The sequence below is a fragment of the Procambarus clarkii genome, chromosome 23 (genome assembly GCF_040958095.1).
Source record: "Procambarus clarkii isolate CNS0578487 chromosome 23, FALCON_Pclarkii_2.0, whole genome shotgun sequence".
In the NCBI taxonomy this organism is placed as follows: domain Eukaryota; kingdom Metazoa; phylum Arthropoda; class Malacostraca; order Decapoda; family Cambaridae; genus Procambarus; species Procambarus clarkii.
This window is the reverse complement of record NC_091172.1, coordinates 8757425-8782367: the sequence shown is the minus strand read 5'-3', so window position 1 is coordinate 8782367 and position 24943 is coordinate 8757425. Positions and strand designations below refer to the sequence as shown.

At 44.9% G+C, this 24943-nt stretch overlaps 1 protein-coding gene across 2 annotated transcripts in view; it reads right to left on the bottom strand.

Moving 5' to 3' along the window:
- LOC123764043 (basement membrane-specific heparan sulfate proteoglycan core protein) overlaps nt 1–24943 on the bottom strand; it is a 211305-nt gene that overhangs the window by 43372 nt on the left and 142990 nt on the right. For both annotated transcript variants that reach the window (XM_069329857.1, XM_069329858.1), the window contains exons 3-4: nt 8633–8790; nt 7782–7877 (exon numbers count right to left, since the gene is read on the bottom strand). In XM_069329857.1, coding sequence (XP_069185958.1) covers nt 7782–7877; nt 8633–8790 — 254 coding nt within the window. The remainder of the gene's footprint in view (nt 1–7781; nt 7878–8632; nt 8791–24943) is intronic.

Sequence of the window (24943 nt, the reverse complement as noted above, 5' to 3'; positions counted from 1 at the left end):
AGAGTTATTAAGGGCGGGTGTGGAGAGTTATTAACCAGTGTTGTGCTGATCTGAATTATTGCACAATGGTCCTTGTGTGTAATGGGTTGAATTGAGCAGAGAGGAGCCGAGCATAGTGCTGGGAGCAGACCATGCCGTCATTTTGGTAGATGGTTGATGTGGTAAACTTAACCAAAGGAGAGAATGACGTCTGACGTCCTTAACAGTGACAGTCAGCACAAGTACCGTCTGTGAGGTCACTGCTTGGTGATTACCCCGTGACCACCAGGCACATGGAAGCCATTACCCCGTGACCACCAGGCACATGGAAGCCATTACCCCGTGACCACCAGGCACATGGAAGCCATTACCCCGTGACCACCAGGCACATGGAAGCCAGGAAATCGACTCACGAAAATGACGTACTGTCCCGTTTTCTGTTTGAGTCGTCCGGGTTACTCGGAAAGGTTAGGAGAGGAAACTAGTTGAGGGAGATTTCAGTTCCTCAGCCAAGGCACGACAACACCCCCCGTAAAGGAGCCCAATACAGCAGGTTAACACATGAATAATTCTCAATTATTGTTGAAGTGAGAGAGGTGTAATGACTAGCGAGGCCGGTCTTAAGGCTCGCTCGACAAAGAGTTCGATAACGTGGCACCAACCCGTCCTCTTAAAAATAACGTTGGCACAGAAACGTTGGCTTCTGTAGCGTTGGCTGCAGAAGCTGTGTGAGTTCTTAGCGTTGTGAGACACCACAGACAAGCTGCGTGCTGTGGAGAGTTATTAAACTTGGCAGCCGCCATTGTCAGAGACAATGCTGGCGGAGGCCTACGATGTAGAGCCTCAGAGAGAATGCTGGTGGAGGCCTACGATGTAGAGCTTCAGAGACAATGCTGGTGGAGGTCTACGATGTAGAGCTTCAGAGACAATGCTGGTGGAGGTCTACGATGTAGAGCTTCAGAGGCAGTGCTGGTGGAGGTCTACGATGTAGAGCTTCAGAGACAGTGCTGGCGGAGGCCTACGATGTAGAGCTTCAGAGACAATGCTGGCGGAGGCCTACGATGTAGAGCTTCAGACATTCTGGCAGTTAGAGGAAAGAGTCCGTCCATGCTTCACCTTTGACTGCTCTTTGCGTATTGCAGGATTCAGACATATTTATCAGACAAGCCTTGAAGTCGCTTAACCCAATAGTGTGTTTTGGACAAATATAACTTTCTTGCTAGATATTCCAGCAGTTTCTTCCTTAGTTCTCGCTTTAAATTCTAGAAGGCTGCAAGGTGCACATGTCAGTGACACTGATGTGTTATTCCTTTTACTTTTCTTATGAACAAGATTTAGATTTGCAGTTTCGTGCTGTGTGACAGCTTTACTCTCTAGGTTGATACATTGAAAATTACTACAAATGATTTTGCACAGTGCTGTTTTAGATGCCATTGGTACCAAGGAGACACACTTGTGGTTGGGCTTCGGTGGATTTGTTTCCTCCAACTCCTCGACGAGTGTCTTGACTTTGTCCACTTGACTTCTATGCCTCTCAGTTACTCCGCCGGCGGCCCCGCCTCCCAACCTCCTAGAGCTCATAAGACTCAAGTTTAAGGACTTTTTTGAAACTTTTAATTAAGGACATTTTTCGACAGTGAGTGAATCATTACTTCTTTTTGTGCTCAGGGAACACTCTCTACGCCCCCCAGGCAGTGTTCCCACCTCATATATGAGGAGAGATGAGGGACCGGGTGAGGCGGGGACGGTCATCACACAGCACTCTTGAGCCGGGAGATGAATACCTGGCTGTGAGGCTGGTAAGTGTAGGGAGGCTGGTGGAGGGTTTATGAGAGACAGATACATAAGAGAAGACCTGTGTTAGGGGCTCTGGAGGAAGAGACGGCTACAACCACAAGGTTCTCACGTACTGTTGTAAATGATAAGCAAAGTCAGTAGCAAGTGAAAGTCTATATATATATATATATATATATATATATATATATATATATATATATATATATATATATATATATATATATATATATATATTTATTTATTTCCATAAGTAAGAGGGAAGATACACACATACATACATATACACATACATACATACATATACACATACATACATACATACATACATACATACATACATACATACATACATACATACATACATACATACATACATACATATATACATTTATTTCTCTCCTACTTTGACAGGGTAAGGTAGCTGCAATATAAACTAGTGTGTTATTAAGCACCTAACCACTGGAGGTGATTAAGAGGCTTTTACAAGCTCAGGTTATATAGTTACATCACAAACAATATATAACTGATGCATTATATAGTCACTCTTCGGTACAAGTCCAATATATCATGTTTTCTGATATTCATATAGTATTTACAGAGTTCAGCATACCTCAGCCCAGGAGGGCGAAAGTCAGTCAACATTCTACAATATAATGTTCAAGAGAGTGCATGGTTTCACAAAGTTGACACATTGTGTACTCGCATTTGGGTTTTGAGAAAGCTACCAGATACGTCAATATCCCAGGCGCTTTCTGACCACTATAACATCACATTGCCAGGTTCTTGTTCTATTAGTTCCATATATATATATATATATATATATATATATATATATATATATATATATATATATATATATATATAAATGTCTCCACATACGATATTTATCATTATGTTTAATGCTACAACTTTCAGGTCTTTGAAATCACATTAGGCAGTGACGTGGTGGAGGCAGACTCCATGCACAGTTTTAAATGTAGATATGATAGAGCCCAATAGACTCAGAAATCTGTCCATCGGTTTATTGACAGTTAAGAGGCGGGACCAGAGCACCGAATCTCAACCCCCACAAGCACAATTAGGTAAGTACAACTGGGTGAGTACAGACATTCTCACACTTTCTCACACTTTCTCACACTCCACACACACACGCGGTCACCTTCTCTCTACCTTTCTCACTCTCTCCCCATCTTTCTTTCTCTCTTTCTCTCCCCATTTTTCTCTTTCTCTTGCCATCTCTCTCTCCCCACCGTTGGCCTTCTACCTAACACTCAACACAGATGGCCCCATAAATTACAGACCCCGGAATCTTTTCCTATGAGCAGATGAACACGACAACGCTCTCAGCTCGAAAAATTTGTCCTAAAATAACAGAAGAGTCATTTGTAAGAGGCGAGGACACGGAGAGGAGCAACGGAGCAGTTAATAACGAGGAGAGGAAATCGATGGCAGGAGGAACGAAGCACACAATCTAGGTAACGGACGGAGCGGTGATGAGACCAATGCCGGGGTTCCAAACGGAGGTTTGTACCAAGGGTTTGGACCAAAGGATCAGTAACAGAGGTTCGAAACACAGATTCACAAGAGAGGTTCAGTCCAGTCACTAATTGCCGTCCTCATCAACCAAACAAGGTCAAATGCTCGTTAATCCGGCTGCTAAACCCCCTTCTGCGTTTATGAATGATGAATAATTTACACACTACTCACAACCTTTCGAACAGTTCTCGAACAGTGCTTCGCTGGCGTCCTCTGTTCGAATCGCACCCGTGTAAAAGCTTCACCCACGTACTACGAATGTAAACAATTGCCAACACAACCTTATAACCCATTCTAATCTAGGCCTAATTATACACAAAATTGTAAAATATAATAAATTATTTTAAATCAGACAAAATACCAATTCTGAATAAATAATGAGTTGAAAAGGTTAATGTGTCATTAATGTCGGCCGTAGACTGGCCGCGCTCGGCCTGAGGACTGTGTAGTGGGAGTGGTGACTGTGTAGGGGGAGTGGTGACTGTGTAGGGAGAGTGGTGACTGTGTAGGGGGGAGTGGTGACTGTGTAGGGGGAGTGGTGACTGTGTAGGGGGGAGTGGTGACTGTGTAGGGGGAGTGGTGACTGTGTAGGGGGAGTGGTGACTGTGTAGGGGGAGTGGTGACTGTGTAGGGAGAGTGGTGACTGTGTAGGGGGAGTGGTGACTGTGTAGGGAGAGTGGTGACTGTGTAGGGGGGAGTGGTGACTGTGTAGGGGGAGTGGTGACTGTGTAGGGGGGAGTGGTGACTGTGTAGGGGGAGTGGTGACTGTGTAGGGGGAGTGGTGACTGTGTAGGGGGGAGTGGTGACTGTGTAGGGGGAGTGGTGACTGTGTAGGGGGGAGTGGTGACTGTGTAGGGGGAGTGGTGACTGTGTAGGGAGAGTGGTGACTGTGTAGGGGGGAGTGGTGACTGTGTAGGGGGAGTGGTGACTGTGTAGGGGGGAGTGGTGACTGTGTAGGGGGAGTGGTGACTGTGTAGGGGGAGTGGTGACTGTGTAGGGGGAGTGGTGACTGTGTAGGGAGAGTGGTGACTGTGTAGGGGGAGTGGTGACTGTGTAGGGAGAGTGGTGACTGTGTAGGGGGGAGTGGTGACTGTGTAGGGGGAGTGGTGACTGTGTAGGGGGGAGTGGTGACTGTGTAGGGGGAGTGGTGACTGTGTAGGGGGAGTGGTGACTGTGTAGGGGGGAGTGGTGACTGTGTAGGGGGAGTGGTGACTGTGTAGGGGGGAGTGGTGACTGTGTAGGGGGAGTGGTGACTGTGTAGGGGGGAGTGGTGACTGTGTAGGGGGAGTGGTGACTGTGTAGGGGGGAGTGGTGACTGTGTAGGGGGAGTGGTGACTGTGTAGGGGGAGTGGTGACTGTGTAGGGGGAGTGGTGACTGTGTAGGGGGAGTGGTGACTGTGTAGGGGGGAGTGGTGACTGTGTAGGGGGAGTGGTGACTGTGTAGGGGGAGTGGTGACTGTGTAGGGGGAGTGGTGACTGTGTAGGGGGAGTGGTGACTGTGTAGGGAGAGTGGTGACTGTGTAGGGAGAGTGGTGACTGTGTAGGGGGGAGTGGTGACTGTGTAGGGGGAGTGGTGACTGTGTAGGGAGAGTAGTGACTGTGTAGGGGGAGTGGTGACTGTGTAGGGAGAGTGGTGACTGTGTAGGGAGAGTGGTGACTGTGTAGGGGGAGTGGTGACTGTGTAGGGGGAGTGGTGACTGTGTAGGGAGAGTGGTGACTGTGTAGGGAGAGTGGTGACTATGTAGGGGGAGTGGTGACTGTGTAGGGGGAGTGGTGACTGTGTAGGGGGAGTGGTGACTGTGTAGGGGGAGTGGTGACTGTGTAGGGGGAGTGGTGACTGTGTAGGGGGAGTGGTGACTGTGTAGGGGGAGTGGTGACTGTGTAGGGGGAGTGGTGACTGTGTAGGGGGAGTGGTGACTGTCTAGGGAGAGTGGTGACTGTGTAGGGGGAGTGGTGACTGTCTTAAGGGAGTGGTGACTGTCTTAATGGAGTGGTGACTGTCTTAAGGGAGTGATGACTGAGAAATTCACTGCAGGAGCTGACATATCTATTATTATCACCATCCCCACTATATCCATCCCCACATTCATCAACATTTCCATTATCATCACACCACCATCAACAACCATCACCATCTACACCGTCTCCATCATCATCACCACCATCACCACCATCGACAATATTCCCCTCTATTCTTCACATGTTTGACACATCTATGCACTGCAGCCCAGTTTTGGTCACCATTATATAGAATTCTTTAGAAAATGCAACAAAGATTGTTGACGATACAATTACTCTCAGCTGCAGACGTCTCCAATGAAACTTGATTAATTTAGCTAAACTACCTCATGACCTCATTAAACTATACTCTTGAACCAAAAGGTATAAAAAGAGACATAGTAATAATAAAATATATTAGCACAAAATAGTACACGAAAGAGTTTAATAAAAAAACTGCCTTAGATTTAGATCTGGGAAAGACCAGGATAAATACGGGTGCAGAAATAGGGTTGCAGATATATGGAAGAGGTCGCAAGGTGGCGTAATTGGACGCTGGGAGGGCGGGGGGAAGGGAGGGTGTTGTTTCAAGCACAGGCTAGACATGTGTGCACCTAGGTTGCTAATGGCAGCTGCCTCACACAGGGATATATGGTTTCTACAGTGTCCGCTGCACGTTTGGACCGTCCAACTTCTGGATGTTGCTGTCATTGTGCGAAACGTGCATTGCCTTATATGACGTGATGATACACATGTCATCACCAGAGACTGACAGGAGGTCTTTGTAGATATTACTGCTCCTGTCATCACCTGAGACAGACAGGGAAAGCTCAGCATACATTAAATGACTCGACAAATCAGATTAAATAGAGCACAAGTCCCAAGTGAAGATACGGATCATTCAGTCACTCGAGGAATGCATAATCAAGATTCACAGAATCAGAGTCTGATTACACTGTCCGAGATAAACAGAAACACTGGCTCGGACACTTTAAGGCACCTAAACAGAACCAGTACCCCCGCCATCCCCTGAAGCAACACGGAGTCAAGCCAGCTGTCATCTAGCACACAAATGAAGACAACAGAAGCAGCTGCAGCACGTAACACCGATCTCTCTCACCCGGTGTGTTACACAGCATATATCATAATATCAGCAGCATATGCCAGGTTGGCTAACATAAGAACGGCCTTTAGAAACTTGTGTAAGGAATCTTTCAGAACATTATATACCACATATGTCAGACCAATCCTGGAGTATGCGGCTCCAGCATGGAGTCCATATCTAGTCAAGCATAAGACTAAACTGGAAAAGGTTCAAAGATTTGCCACCAGACTAGTACCCGAGCTGAGAGGTATGAGCTACGAGGAGAGACTACGGGAATTGAACCTCACTTCGTTGGAAGACAGAAGAGTTAGGGGGGACAGGATCACCACATTCAAGATTCTCAAGGGAATCGACAGGGTTGATAAAGATAGGCTATTTAACACAAGGGGCACACGCACTAGGGGACACAGGTGGAAACTGAGTGCCCAAATGAGCCACAGAGATATTAGAAAGAACTTTTTTAGTGTCAGAGTGGTTGACAAATGGAATGCATTAGGAAGCAATGTGGTGGAGGCTGACTCCATACACAGTTTCAAGTGTAGATATGATTGAGCCCAATAGGCTCAGGAACCTGTACACCTGTTGATTGACGGTTGAGAGGCGGGACCAAAGAGCCAGAGCTCAACCCCCGCAAGCACAACTAGGTGAGTACAGCACCAGCCTCCACCACCACCACCCTGTGGACCATCCTGTGTGACCTGCACCCCTCAGGCTCACTCTGTGGTGGTCAGAAAGGCTGGGTGTTGCAACATGATGAGTGACCATGAGTGTGGGTGTTGCAACATGATGAGTGACCATGAGTGTGGGTGTTGCAACATGATGAGTGACCATGAGTGTGGGTGTTGCCACATGATGAGTGACCATGAGCGTGGGTGTTGCAACATGATGAGTGACCATGAGTGTGGGTGTTGCAACATGATGAGTGACCATGAGTGTGGGTGTTGCAACATGATGAGTGACCATGAGTGTGGGTGTTGCAACATGATGAGTGACCATGAGTGTGGGTGTTGCAACATGATGAGTGACCATGAGTGTGGGTGTTGCACCATGATGAGTGACCATGAGTGTGGGTGTTGCAACATGATGAGTGACCATGAGTGTGGGTGTTGCCACATGACGAGTGACCATGAGTGTGGGTGTTGCAACATGATGAGTGACCATGAGTGTGGGTGTTGCAACATGATGAGTGACCATGAGTGTGGGTGTTGCACCATGATGAGTGACCATGAGTGTGGGTGTTGCAACATGATGAGTGACCATGAGTGTGGGTGTTGCAACATGATGAGTGACCATGAGTGTGGGTGTTGCAACATGATGAGTGACCATGAGTGACAATGTGTAGCAACAAAGGGCCTCGTTGACTCACCCAGTGGACGTAGTTGATAGAGAAGCGGTCGTCGCTGGAGTGAGTGTGGAGCCCCACCGTCAGCAGCTGGTAGTCCCTCTTCCTCACCCACGACACCTGCAACACCACACGCACTCTCGTTAGTGTGCTGTGTGCGTGCGTGCGTGTGTGTGTATGTGTGTGTGTGTGTGTGTGTGTGTGTGTGTGTGTGTGTGTGTGTGTGTGTGTGTGTGTGTGTGTGTGTGTGCGTGTGTGTGTGTGTGTGTGTGTGCGTGTGTGTGTGTGTGTGTGTACGTGAGTGCGTGCCTGTGTGTGCGTGCGTGCCTGTACGCGTGCGTGTGTGTGTGTGTGTGTTTAAATATGAATCACAAATAACATAATATCAACTGTTTCTTGATTACACGTTATGTAAATATGTAACTACCAGAAAAACTTAATGTATATTTATATATTTATATATATATATTTTAGTACTTTTTGGGCAGATTTGCATGAACTGTTTTATATGTTTATATTAACTCTCTCTAGTGCCTCCTCACCCCCCATCCCTGCAGACACTCACCAGTTCCTCCAAGACACCCACCAGTCCCCCCAAGACACTCACCAGTCCCCCCAAGACACTCACCAGTCCCCCCAAGACACTCACCAGTCTCCCAAGACACTCACCAGTCCCCCAAGACACTCACCAGTCCCCCCAAGACACTCACCAGTCCCCCAAGACACTCACCAGTCCCCCCAAGACACTCACCAGTCCCCCAAGACACTCACCAGTTCCTCCAAGACACTCACCAGTCCCCCATGACACTCACCAGTCCCCCCAAGACACTCACCAGTCCCCCCAAGACACTCACCAGTCCCCCCAAGACACTCACCAGTCCCCCGGTAGCGCTGGAGGTCTTGCAGTGGAGGATGACAGGAGCGCCGACCTGGCCCGTGACGACGCTGTTGTTCTGGGTAACAAACCGCTCGCCGACCTCCTTGGCCGCGGGCCGGCCCATCTCCAGCTGGTTGTTGGTCGGGCTCCACTGGGCTGTGGGGGGACACATACGTTAGTGTGTTGGTTTGCTCGGCTTTAAGAATCGATAAACAAAGGTTATTAAGTGGTTTGTGCGAGACCAAACAATTTGTTGGACGAACAAGAACTTAAATATTGGTATTAACTGGTGTCTCGGAACTCAGGAGGATATGTAGTTGTTAACTACCCGATGTTATTGAGCGGCAGACACAATCTACGCGCGCACAAGCACTCGCACGAACAAGCACACGCACAACCACTCGCACGCACACGCACATACGCCCGCACAGGAATTAGTCCACCAGTTTCAGGACTCAGTATACAAGTTGGTTGACAATTGATACGCGGGACCAAAGAGCCGCAGCTCAACCCCCGCACGCGCGCACGCACACACACGCGCGCGCGCACACACACACACACACACACACACACACCAGACTAGTACCCGAGCTGAGAGGTATGAGCTACGAGGAGAGACTACGGGAATTAAACCTCATTTCGCTGGAAGACAGAAGAGTTAGGGGGGACATGATCACCACATTCAAGATTCTGAAGGGAATTGATAGGGTAGATAAAGACAGGCTATTTAACACAAGGGACACACGCACAAGGGGACACAGGTGGAAACTGAGTACCCAAATGAGCCACGGAGATATTAAAAAGAACTTTTTTAGTGTCAGAGTGGTTGACAAATGGAATGCATTAGGAAGTGATGTGGTGGAGGCTGACTCCATACACAGTTTCAAGTGTAGATATGATAGAGCCCAATAGGCTCAGGAACCTCTACACCTGTTGATTGACGGTTGAGAGGCGGGACCAAAGTGCCAGAGCTCAACCCCCGCAAACACAAGTAGGTGATTACAACTAGGCGAGTACACACACACACACACACACACACACACACACACACACACACGAAGGAACTTTGTGTCAAAACACCAACATGGTTTCAGGGATGGCAAGTCATACCTCACAGGATTAATTGAATCGATCAGGCAACAAGAATCAGAGAAGAAAGAGAGGGGTGGGCAGACTGCATATTTTTGGATTGCCAGAAAGCCTTTGACACAGTGCCACACCAGAGACTAGTGCGAAAGCTGGAGATGCAGGCAGGAGTGAAAGGGAAGGTACTCCATAGGATAAGGGAGTACCTAAGTAACAGTATGCAGCGAGTCACTGTGCGAGGTGAGGTCTCAGATTGGCGAGACGTCACCAGTGGGGTCCCGCAGGGTTCAGTCCTTGGACTCATACTGTTTCTTATGTATGTTATGTATGTAAATGATCTTCCAGATGGTATAGAATCATTCCTCTCATTGTTTGCTGATGATGCAAAAATTATGAGGAGGATTAAGACGGAGGAAGACAGTATGAGACTAAAAAAATGACCTAGAAAGACTGCATGAATGGTCCAACAAATGGCTACTAAAGTTCAACCCGAGTAAATGTAAGGTAATGAAACTAGGCAGTGGAAACTGGAGGCCAGACACAGGATACAGAATGGGAGATGAAGTCCTTCACGAAACGGACAGAGAGAAGGATCTAGGATTTGATATCACACCAAACCTGTATCCTGAAGCCCACATCAAAAGAATAACATTTGCGGCGTATGTGAGGCTGGCTAACATCAGAACTGCGTTCAGGAACCTGTGTAAGGAATCATTCAGAATCTTGTATACCACATATGTAAGACCAATTCTGGAGTATGCGGCCCCAGCATGGAGCCCGTACCTTGTCAAGCACAAGGCGAAGCTTGAAAAAGTTCAGAGATATGCCACTAGGCTAGTCCCAGAACTAAGAGGCATTAGTTACGAAGAAAGGCTGCGTGAAATGCACCTCACGACACTAGAAGACAGAAGAGTTAGGGGAGACATGATTACTACCTGCAAAGTTCTCAGAGGAATTGACAAGGTAGATAAAGATAAACTGTTTAACACTGGTGGAACGCGAACAAGGGGACACAGGTGGAAACTGAGTACCCAAACAAGCCACAGGGACGTTAGAAAGAACTTTTCCAGTGTCAGAGTAGTTAACAGGTGGAAAGTATTAGGCAGTGATGTGGTGGAGGCTGACTCCATACACAGTTTCAAATGTAGATATGATAGAGCCCAGTAGGCTCAGGAACCTATACACCTGTTGATTGACAGTTGAGAGGCGGGACCAAAGAGCCAAAGCTCAACCCCCGCAAGCACAACTAGGGAAGTACACACTCTCTCAACTTACAACTAATGGCTCCATTAGCTAATAAAGGCCAGGAAAGCATACTCAATACAAAAGCTCACCATATTAAAAAAACACGACTTTTGTTCCCTAACATACTTGCATATTCTGCTCATACCCATTTACATTTACTGATGGCATTAACATTCACTTACATTCATTAGCATTCACTTGCTTTCATTTTCATTGCAACATAGAGCAGCAAGCTTCATGCAACACACACCGGGATTATTCATATTTTACAACACTGGATAAAAATGGATCCCACCGCCGCTATCTCGTTTATCTCTACCTCGAAATATTCGCCTCGTGAAGGGATTTAAAGCTGTGTACCATACAGTTATTTGTGTGTGTGAGTTGCTGTGTGTTTTGTGTGTGTATATTCACCTAGTAGTGCTTACGGGGGTCGAGCATTGCTCTTTCGGCCCGCCTCTCAACTATCAATCAACTGTTACTAACTACTAACTAATTTATTGCCCCCCCCCCCACACACACACACCCAAGGAAGCAGCCCGTAACAGCTGTTAAACTCCCAGGTACCTATTTATTGCTAGATAACTGGAGCATCAGGGTGAAGGAAACTCTGCCCATTTTGTTTCTTCGTCGGCGCCAAGAATCGAACCCAGGCTACAGGATTACGTGTCCAGCGTGCTGTCCACACAGCCATCGGTGCCCTGTGTGTGTGTGTGTGAGGGAAGGAGGTAATATAGAGGCCCCGCGTTGAGTAAAAGTTATGGTGGAGGGAGGAGCTTGGTGAATGATTGAGAGAGAGAGAGAGAGAGAGAGAGAGAGAGAGAGAGAGAGAGAGAGAGAGAGAGAGAGAGACCCAACAATCAAGTTGTTGTGACCATCCTCTACACTACTGACAGAGAGTTGAGTATATGTTAAGTTAGCAATAACATCCTCAACAATATTGCAATCTTGCATAAATCATTATTAATTATATATAAAATGTTGCCAATAATGAGCTTCTATAATTGCATGCGTGCTTACAAGCTCTACACTAACGGTATACAGGGTAATTATTGCCCCAAACTCCTCTGTATTATTACCGGTATTGAATCCCATTTAATTGTTCAAGTATTATTATGATATATTGTTCCATTAGGTCATTGAAATAAAATAATCCCCATGATATTTACAGTCGTGTTATAATGGACGTCAATTCATTATTTATCACCAACATCGTCACCAAACAGTGGATTCACATCCATTTGTATAGCCCTTGCCCTAATGGTGTGGTTAATGGTAGTGAGGTCTCACCACCACACAACCAGCCATTTGTAACCAAAAAAGTTACGCAAATCTACACGTATTATTCTCTTTATTTATATTTATATTCCTTTTTGCATGTTATTCCCCGTAATACTTTGTTTAGTTATACTATTGGTGAAGTTAAGTTATAATAGCCCAAGTTAGTTAAAGATAGAACAAACCCGGCCACTGCTGGATATACCCTGAATTTTATATATATATATATATATATATATATATATATATATATATATATATATATATATATATATATATATATATATATATATATAATATATATAATATATATATATATATATATATATATATATATATATATATATATATATATATATATATATATATATGTACTATAAGAATGTGTCTGTCTGTCTGACTGTCTTTGTTCAAAGGTGGAGGTCTGTTGGGCATTACGGGCGTTAGTTCGAAAAGGATGATTCACATCGATAATGTTGATTCAACCCGCGGAAACGTTCACTTAACGTCAAAAATGTTAATTCACAAAGTTTATTCAACACTCATCATAATATTGACTCATTCCTCGCTCATGTTGGGTCCCCTGACGAGGAGAGGAACAGTAACAGCAGAGAGAGAAGATAGGAGGAGTGAGAGAATGGGAGGGAGAACGGGAGAGAGGGAGAGTGGGAGAGTCGGGAAGATAGAAAAAGATAGTCAGAGAAGGGGGTAGAACCACCAGATATCCCCCTTCTTCCCCTTTCTAATCAATAGCAACATGAGAGAATGTTTCTAATTGTCTGTCTGTGTTTGTTGGAGGATGGAGGTCAAATGCTTTAGGTCAGCCTCTTTACCACCTGTAGGATTAATGGTGATTTTATCAGGACTGACATATGGGGTCAGAGTCGGCCCTGTGCCCCCCTGAAGGGTGGGGACGACTCCTATGCCCCTTCTTGATCAAGTCTGTGAATATCAAATGTTCAGCCCCAAGTCCATAGAGTTTAGCAATTGTATTAAAGTTCGCAGATTCGCATTATTAGGGTAACCTTTTGGGTATAATGATGGATACAGAGAAGAGGGAAAATTATTATAATGATTGGAGGAGACACGGGTAGTGAGTGAGGGGGGGGGGGGTGTTGAGACTGTGAGTAGGTGTGACCTGGATACCGGGCGACCCGGGCGCCGCCGGATACCACTTGAAGTATACATGTATTACATAAATGTTGTTCTCTATACGTTCATTGGTATGCATTTGTATGTATGTATATATATATATATATATATATATATATATATATATATATATATATATATATATATATATATATATATATATATATACATATATATATATATATATATATATATATATATATATATATATATATATATATATATATATATATATATATATATATATATTTTAGGACAATTTTAAAAGCCGGGAAGATTCAGGCAAGTTTTAAAGTGACCAGAAGAGTAAACAAAATATTCGTTTACCTAACGTTGGTGAAGCTGCTGAGGCTTCTCTGGCACTCTTCAACAACTTTGACTTCCGGCACGACTAATACAGCGCCACCACAGTTTTACTCAACTTTCCCACAGTACTGAAGTAACGCAAAGTTGCTTACAAGGAGGTATATTCATCTAAGTTGTTTACAAGGAGGTATATTCATCTAAGTTGTTTACAGGGAGGTATGTTCATCTAAGTTGTTTACAGGGAGGTATATTCATCTAAGTTGTTTACAGGGAGGTATATTCATCTAAGTTGTTTACAGGGAGGTATATTCATCTAAGTTGTTTACAGGGAGGTATATTCATCTAAGTTGTTTACAGGGAGGTATATTCATCTAAGTTGTTTACAGGGAGGTATATTCATCTAAGTTGTTTACAGGGAGGTATATTCATCTAAGTTGTTTACAGGGAGGTATATTCATCTAAGTTGTTTGGTGGTAAGTTTATGGAGGTCAGTTAGACACACACACACACGTCATGTGAGTGGAGAGGGAGCCCAAGGTACCGCCAGCACCGTAGCCATGACCTGAGGTACCGCCAGCACCGTAGCCATGACCTGAGGTACCGTCTACACAGTAGCCATGACCTGAGGTACCGTCTACACAGTAGCTATGACCTGAGGTACCGTCTACACAGTAGCCATGACCTGAGGTACCGTCTACACAGTAGCCATGACCTGAGGTACCGTCTACACAGTGGCCATGACCTGAGGTACCGTCTACACAGTAGCTATGACCTGAGGTACCGTCAACACAGTAGCTATGACCTGAGGTGCCGTCAACACAGTAGCTATGACCTGAGGTACCGTCAACACAGTAGCTATGACCTGAGGTACCGTCAACACCGTAGCCATGACCTGAGGTACCGTCAGCACCGTAGCCATGACCTGAGGTACCGTCAGCACCGTAGCCATGACCTGAGGTACCGTCAACACAGTAGCTATGACCTGAGGTACCGTCAACACAGTAGCTATGACCTGAGGTACCGCCAGCATCGTAGCCATGACCTGAGGTACCGCCAGCACCGTAGCCATGACCTGAGGTACCGCCAGCACCGTAGCCATGACCTGAGGTACCGTCAACACCGTAGCCATGACCTGAGGTACCGTCAGCACCGTAGCCATGACCTGAGGTACCGTCAGCACCGTAGCCATGACCTGAGGTACCGCCAGCACCGTAGCCATGACCTGCGGTACCGTCAACACCGTAGCCATGACCTGAGGTACCGTCAGCACCGTAGCCATGACCTGAGGTACCGCCAGCACCGTAGCCATGACCTGAGGTACCGTCAACACCGTAGCCATGACCTGAGGTACCGTCTACACCGTAGCCATGACCTGAGGTACCGTCAACACCGTAGCCATGACCTGAGGTACCGTCAACACCGTAGCCATGACCTGAGGTACCGCCAGCACCGTAGCCATGACCTGAGGTACCGCCAGCACCGTAGCCATGACCTGAGGTACCGTGAGGTACACGTTATTACGAGTGGAGAAGGGAAGGTGCAGGTGACGGACTCTGCCCCCGGGCTGACGGCTGCCAAGACACAGGAGGAGGAGGAACACGAAGGAGGAACAGGAGCAGGAGGAAGAAATGGCTAATATGAAAAGGAAATATGATGAGGCGATACGATTAGGGAAGGGAGGGAGAGAGAGGGAGAGGGAGAAAGAGAGATAAATATAGCTAAACCAACACAGATGAAAGGATAATGAATCATAAATCAAGCAAGATAATTACACGGAGGGAACAAATTCCTTTGCATTAAAATTACTAAGCATGTGTGTTTGTTGCTTTTTTTCATGTGTGCAGTATTTGATGAGCGATAAGGCTCTCTTAAACATTTCCTCCGCCATGGTGCAGTCGTTAGCTCTTGTCAAAGGCAGTCATGTTTCTTTACCTAGTGATTACTCTCGGGATCAACAATAGCGCTCCTCAAGCTGCGTCCGTACTCTGCCTAATGCCTCCAGCAGATACTGACAGCTTAAGAGAACACGTGAAACGTATAATGGCGAACAGGGCGTCGTCGAGGGATCCAGACCAGTAGGACACCCAGCCAGATGGGTGAAGAGTGACGCTGAAGGACCACAGCGAAGGACGGGGGAAAGACATTACGAAGAAAAAGATGTTAGAAACATCTCTCCTTCCTCCTCGGTTTCCTAGGGACAACTTGAGCGTGAACCACGAGGAGAAGATGAGTGGAACCCCTCAAGCATGAAGGCTGCTCATCACAACAACAACGGTAGAGAGATATTGGTTGTTAGGGCCTCGCAGTGAACTATAACACGGGGGGCGACCTCCTTCTCCAGCGATACAACACAACAGATTTCGGAAATAATATTTGTCGAGGCGGCGGCAAGGAGCTGTTGGATAACTCTAATACAGCACTAGACATGCTATGGACTAAGGGGCAGGGGCCAGATTCACGAAGCAGTTACGCAAGCACTTACGAACCTGTACATCTTTCCTCAATCTTTGACGGCTTTGGTTACATTTATTAAACAGTTTACAAGCATGAAAACTTCCCAATCAACTGTTGTTATTGTTATAAACAGCCTCCTGGTGCTTCGGAGCTCATTAACTGTTTAATAATTGGAAACAAAGTCGCCAAAGATTAAGAAAAGATGTACAGGTTCGTAAGTGCTTGCGTAAGTGCTTTCGTGAATCTGGCCCCAGAGCCGCTGTTGTGTGAGGTGTTGAGGCAGCGACTGACTAGCGGGAGGAGGTTGCTGGAAACTGCCCTCTTGTTAAGGATTACAAGAGTTAAGCAATACTATTCATCTCACCCAGAACAATTACACTGACAGGAGCACCGTTTACACGAGGGACCGGAGTCGTCTCTCACATTCATGAGATGAAACAGTGTGGGAGACTGTAAACAATCGGTAAATACTGGCATGGGTGTAAATAATGTAAAAAAAGAAGACAACTACATGAATGGGCAACATAGTAAAAAATTTAGCAATATCTTTCCCGTAAAAGAGATACAAAATGTCGGTAAAAATTAAGGGTACACTGGTGTAATACCATGATGGAGTACTACACAGAACCTGGGAGTACTACACAGAACCTAGAAGTACTACACACAACTAGGAGTACTACACACAACTAGGAGTACTACACACAACTAGGAGTACTACACACAACTAGGAGTACTACACACAACTAGGAGTACTACACACAACTAGGAGTACTACACACAACTAGGAGTACTACACACAACCTAGGAGTACTACACACAACCTAGGAGTACTACACACAACCTAGGAGTACTACACACAACCTAGAAGTACTACACAGAACCTAGGAGTACTACACAGAACCTAGGAGTACTACACAGAACCTAGGAGTACTACACACAACCTAGGAGTACTACACACAACCTAGAAGTACTACACAGAACCTAGGAGTACTACACACAACCTAGGAGTACTACACAGAACCTAGGAGTACTACACAGAACCTAGGAGTACTACACAGAACCTAGGAGTACTACACAGAACCTAGGAGTACTACACACAACCTAGAAGTTCTACACAGAACCTAGGAGTACTACACACAACCTAGGAGTACTACACACAACCTAGGAGTACTACACACAACCTAGGAGTACTACACACAACCTAGGAGTACTACACACAACCTAGGAGTACTACACACAACCTAGGAGTACTACACACAACCTAGGAGTACTACACACAACCTAGGAGTACTACACAGAACCTAGGAGTACTACACACAACCTAGGAGTACTACACACAACTAGGAGTACTACACACAACCTAGAAGTACTACACACAACTAGGAGTACTACACAGAACCTAGGAGTACTACACACAACCTAGGAGTACTACACACAACCTAGGAGTACTACACAGAACCTAGAAGTACTACACACAACTAGGAGTACTACACAGAACCTAGGAGTACTACACACAACCTAGGAGTACTACACACAACCTAGGAGTACTACACACAACCTAGGAGTACTACACACAACTAGGAGTACTACACACAACCTAGGAGTACTACACACAACCTAGGAGTACTACACACAACCTAGGAGTACTACACACAACTAGGAGTACTACACAGAACCTAGGAGTACTACACACAACCTAGGAGTACTACACACAACCTAGGAGTACTACACACAACCTAGAAGTACTACACACAACCTAGAAGTACTACACACAACTAGGAGTACTACACACAACCTAGAAGTACTACACAGAACCTAGGAGTACTACACACAACTAGGAGTACTACACACAACCTAGGAGTACTACACAGAACCTAGGAGTACTACACAGAACCTAGGAGTACTACACACAACCTAGGAGTACTACACAGAACCTAGGAGTACTACACACAACCTAGGAGTACTACACACAACTAGGAGTACTACACACAACTAGGAGTACTACACACAACCTAGGAGTACTACACACAACTAGGAGTACTACACAGAACCTAGGAGTACTACACACAACCTAGGAGTACTACACAGAACCTAGGAGTACTACACACAACCTAGGAGTACTACACACAACCTAGGAGTACTACACACAACTAGGAGTACTACACAGAACCTAGGAGTACTACACACAACTAGGAGTACTACACACAACTAGGAGTACTACACAGAACCTAGGAGTACTACACACAACCTAGGAGTACTACACACAACCTAGGAGTACTACACACAACTAGGAGTACTACACACAACTAGGAGTACTACACACAACCTAGGAGTACTACACACAACCTAGGAGTACTACACACAACTAGGAGTACTACACACAACTAGGAGTACTACACACAACTAGGAGTACTACACACAACTAGGAGTACTACACACAACTAGGAGTACTACACACAACCTAGGAGTACTACACACAAACTAGGAGTACTACACAAACAACCTAGGAGTACTACACACAACTAGGAGTACTCACACAACTAGGAGTACTACACACAACTAGGAGTACTACACACAACTAGGAGTACTACACACAACTAGGAGTACTACACACAAACCTAGGAGTACTACACACAACTAGGAGTACTACACCCAACTAGGAGTACTACACACAACCTAGGAGTACTACACACAACTAGGAGTACTAACACAACTAGGAGTACTACACACAACCTAGGAGTACTACACACAACTAGGAGTACTACACACAACTAGAGTACTACCACAAACTAGGAGTACTACACACAACTAGGAGTACTACACAAACCTAGGAGTACTACACACAACTAGGAGTACTACACACAAACTAGGAGTACTACACACAACTAGGAGTACTACACACAACTAGGAGTACTACACACAACCTATGCAGTACTACACACAACTAGGAGTACTACACACAACCTAGGAGTACTACACACAACCTAGGAGTACTACACACAACTAGGAGTACTACACACAACTAGGAGTACTACACACAACCAGGAGTACTACACACAACTAGGAGTACTACACACAACTAGGAGTACTACCCACACACTAGGAGTACTACACACAACTAGGAGTACTACACACAACTAGGAGTACTACACACAACTAGGAGTACTACACACAACCTAGGAGTACTACACACAACCTAGGAGTACTACACACAACTAGGAGTACTACACACAACTAGGAGTACTACACACAACCTAGGAGTACTACACACAACCTAGGAGTACTACACACAACTAGGAGTACTACACAGAACCTAGGAGTACTACACACAACCTAGGAGTACTACACACAACTAGGAGTACTACACACAACTAGGAGTACTACACACAACCTAGGAGTACTACACACAACTAGGAGTACTACACACAACTAGGAGTACTACACACAACTAGGAGTACTACACACAACCTAGGAGTACTACACACAACTAGGAGTACTACACACAACTAGGAGTACTACACACAACTAGGAGTACTACACACAACTAGGAGTACTACACACAACTAGGAGTACTACACACAACTAGGAGTACTACACACAACTAGGAGTACTACACACAACTAGGAGTACTACACACAACTAGGAGTACTACACACAACCTAGGAGTACTACACACAACCTAGGAGTACTACACACAACTAGGAGTACTACACACAACTAGGAGTACTACACACAACCTAGGAGTACTACACACAACTAGGAGTACTACACACAACTAGGAGTACTACACACAACTAGGAGTACTACACACAACTAGGAGTACTACACACAACTAGGAGTACTACACACAACCTAGGAGTACTACACACAACTAGGAGTACTACACACAACCTAGGAGTACTACACACAACTAGGAGTACTACACACAACCTAGGAGTACTACACACAACTAGGAGTACTACACACAACTAGGAGTACTACACACAACCTAGGAGTACTACACACAACCTAGGAGTACTACACACAACTAGGAGTACTACACACAACCTAGGAGTACTACACACAACTAGGAGTACTACACACAACTAGGAGTACTACACACAACTAGGAGTACTACACACAACTAGGAGTACTACACACAACCTAGGAGTACTACACACAACCTAGGAGTACTACACACAACCTAGGAGTACTACACACAACCTAGGAGTACTACACACAACCTAGGAGTACTACACACAACCTAGGAGTACTACACACAACCTAGGAGTACTACACACAACTAGGAGTACTACACACAACTAGGAGTACTACACACAACCTAGGAGTACTACACACAACCTAGGAGTACTACACACAACCTAGGAGTACTACACACAACCTAGGAGTACTACACACAACCTAGGAGTACTACACACAACCTAGGAGTACTACACACAACCTAGGAGTACTACACACAACTAGGAGTACTACACACAACTAGGAGTACTACACACAACTAGGAGTACTACACACAACCTAGGAGTACTACACACAACTAGGAGTACTACACACAACCTAGGAGTACTACACACAACCTAGGAGTACTACACACAACCTAGGAGTACTACACACAACTAGGAGTACTACACACAACCTAGGAGTACTACACACAACTAGGAGTACTACACACAACCTAGGAGTACTACACACAACTAGGAGTACTACACACAACCTAGGAGTACTACACACAAACCTAGGAGTACTACACCAGCAACCTAGGAGTCTACACACAACTAGGAAGTACTACACACAACTAGGAGTACTACACACAACCTAGGAGAGTACTCCACAACACTAGGAGTACTACACACAACCTACACACCTAGGAGTACTACACACAACTAGGAGTATACTACACACAAACCTAGGAGTACTACTAACACAACCTAGGAGTACTACACACACCTAGGGAGTACTACACACACCTAGGAGTACTACACACAATAGGAGTACTACAACACAACTAGGCGTACATCACACGAACCTAGGAGTACTACACACAACTAGATTACTACACCACTAGGAGGTACTACACACAACCTAGGAGTACTACACACAACTAGGAGTACTACATACACACAACTAGGAGTACTACACACAACTTAGGATACTACACACAAACTAGGAGTACTTACACACAACTAGGAGGTACTACACACAACCTAGGAGTCACTACACACAACTAGGAAGTAACTGACACACAAACACTAGGAGTACTACACACACAACCTAGGAGTACTACACCCAACCGAGGAGTACTTACACACAACTCAGGAGTACTACATCACAACTAGGAGTACTACACACAACCTAGGCAGTACTACACACAACCTAGGAGTACTACACACAACTAGGAGTACTACCACAGAACTAGGAGTACTACACACAACCTAGGAGTACTATACTACACACAACCTAGGAGTACTACACACCACTACGGAGAGTACTACACACAACCTAGGAGTACTACACACAACCTCGGAGTACTACACACAACTAGGAGTACTACACACAACTAGGAGTACTACACACAACTAGGAGTACTACACACAACTAGGAGTACTACACACAACTAGGAGTACTACACACAACTAGGAGTACTACACACAACTAGGAGTACTACACACAACTAGGAGTACTACACACAACTAGGAGTACTACACACAACTAGGAGTACTACACACAACTAGGAGTACTACACACAACTAGGAGTACTACACACAACCTAGGAGTACTACACACAACTAGGAGTACTACACACAACTAGGAGTACTACACACAACCTAGGAGTACTACACACAACCTAGGAGTACTACACACAACTAGGAGTACTACACACAACCTAGGAGTACTACACACAACTAGGAGTACTACACAGAACCTAGGAGTACTACACACAACTAGGAGTACTACACACAACCTAGGAGTACTACACACAACCTAGGAGTACTACACACAACTAGGAGTACTACACACAACCTAGGAGTACTACACACAACCTAGGAGTACTACACACAACCTAGGAGTACTACACACAACCTAGGAGTACTACACACAACTAGGAGTACTACACACAACTAGGAGTACTACCAGAAACCTAGGAGTACTACACACAACCTAGGAGTACTACACACAACCTAGGAGTACTACACTGGAGTACTACACACTAGGAGTACTACACAGAACCTAGGAGTACTACACACAACCTAGGAGTACTACACAACTAGGAGTACTACACACAACCTAGGAGTACTACACACAACCTAGGAGTACTATAACCTAGTATTACTACACACAACCTAGGAGTACTACACACAACCTAGGAGTACTACACACAACTAGGAGTACTACACACAACCTAGGAGTACTACACACAACCTAGGAGTACTACACAGAACTAGGAGTACTACACACAACTAGGAGTACTACACACAACTAGGAGTACTACACACAACCTAGGAGTACTACACACAACTAGGAGTACTACACACAACTAGGAGTACTACACACAACTAGGAGTACTACACACAACTAGGAGTACTACACACAACTAGGAGTACTACACACAACTAGGAGTACTACACACAACCTAGGAGTACTACACACAACTAGGAGTACTACACACAACTAGGAGTACTACACACAACTAGGAGTACTACACACAACTAGGAGTACTACACACAACTAGGAGTACTACACACAACCTAGGAGTACTACACACAACTAGGAGTACTACACACAACTAGGAGTACTACACACCAACTAGGAGTACTACACAAACTAGGAGTACTACACACAACCTAGGAGTACTACCCACAACTAGGAGTACTACACACAACTAGGAGTACTACACACAACCTAGAGTACTAACACAACTAGGAGTACTACAACAACTAGGAGTACTACACACAACTCAGGATTTACTGACACACAAACCTCTAGGATTACTACACACAACCTAGGAGTACTACACACAACTAGGGATTACTACAAAGAACTAGGAGTACTACACGCAGCAACTAGGAGTACTACACACAATCCTAGGATACTACAGCACAACCTAGGAGTACTACACACAACCTAGGAGTACTACACACAACTAGGACTACTACACACACCTAGGAGTACTACACACAACCTAGAGTACTACACACAGACAGGAGTACTAAAACAACGAAACTAGGATTACTACCAGAACTCAGGAGTACTATACACACAACTAGGAGTAACTAACACACAACCTAGGAGTACTACACAAACAACTAGGAGTACTACACAGACCTAGGTACTACACACACCTAAGAGTACTACACACACTAGGAGTACTACACACAACTTGGAGTACTACAGGCAGACCCTAGGAGTATTGCCACAGCAACTAGAGTACTCCACAGAACCTAGGAGTACTACCACAACCTAAGGAGTACTAACACACAACTAGGAGTACTAACACACAACTAGGAGTCACTACCACACTAGGAGTACTACACACAACTAGGAGTACTACCCACCCTAGGAGTACTACACACAAGCTAGGAGTAACTACACACAACTAGAGTACTAACACACAACTGGAGTACTACACACAACTAGGAGTACTACACACAACCTATGGAGTACTACACACAACCTAGGAGTAACTAACAACAGAACCTAGGAGTATACACACAACTAGGTGCTTACACACAACTAGGATTACTACACACAACTAAGAGTACTAACAGAAATCCTAGGAGTACTACACACAACTAGGAGTACTACACACAACTAGGAGTACTACACACAACTAGGAGTACTACACACAACTAGGAGTACTACACACAACTAGGAGTACTACACACAACTAGGAGTACTACACACAACTAGGAGTACTACACAGAACCTAGAAGTACTAGTAAATAAATAGCAGACACAGTAGAGATGACTGCGCTCACAGAAACATGGATGACTGTAGAAAACGGGGGGAACGCATAATGAGGACTCTTAAACATAAATAATCTTATTAGACCTCAAAGGGAGTTATTGTCTAAGTTAGTCATGAGTTAGTCAAGTTAATACATGAGTTATGTGCTTGAGAAAGTTACATACGACTTTGTGATAAACTGAATAATGTTATTTAATCTTAAGTTGGATTAGGGCATGGCATTGCCAAAGGAAATAGAGTTAGTATAAATGGGGTTAAGTCAGACTGGGAAAATGTTGTAAGTGGAGTGCCTCAAGGCTCTGTCCTGGGAGATTTAAGCAGCAATATTTGCAAATTTGCCGATGATATAAAAATCGGGAGGGAAATAAACACGGAAAAAGACTCTCTCTTTAAGACGATCTAAATAGGGTTTTGAAATGGTCAAAAGATTGGCAGATGCAGTTTAATGCTGACTGCATTAAATGTAAGGTTTTGAGGCTAGGTAATGATGATAGAGTTTCAAGATACGAGCTGGATGGTGTTGAGATTGCGAAGTCGGATTGTGAAAGGAATCTGGAAGTTATGATAAGTAAGAATTTAAAACAAAAAAATCAATGCATAAATGTTCGTAATAAGGCAAATAGGACACTGGGATTTATTAATCGAAGCGTTACTAATAAGACATTTGGTTGTTGTTGCTGTTTTAGATTCAGCTACTCAGAACAAGAAGTTCCAGTAGCACGGGCTATGGTGATCCCGTAAGGACAAAGATGGAGAACGACATCTGGTGTTGTTCTTCAGCTATATCTTGCTCTGGTTAAGCCCCATTTAGATTATGTAGTT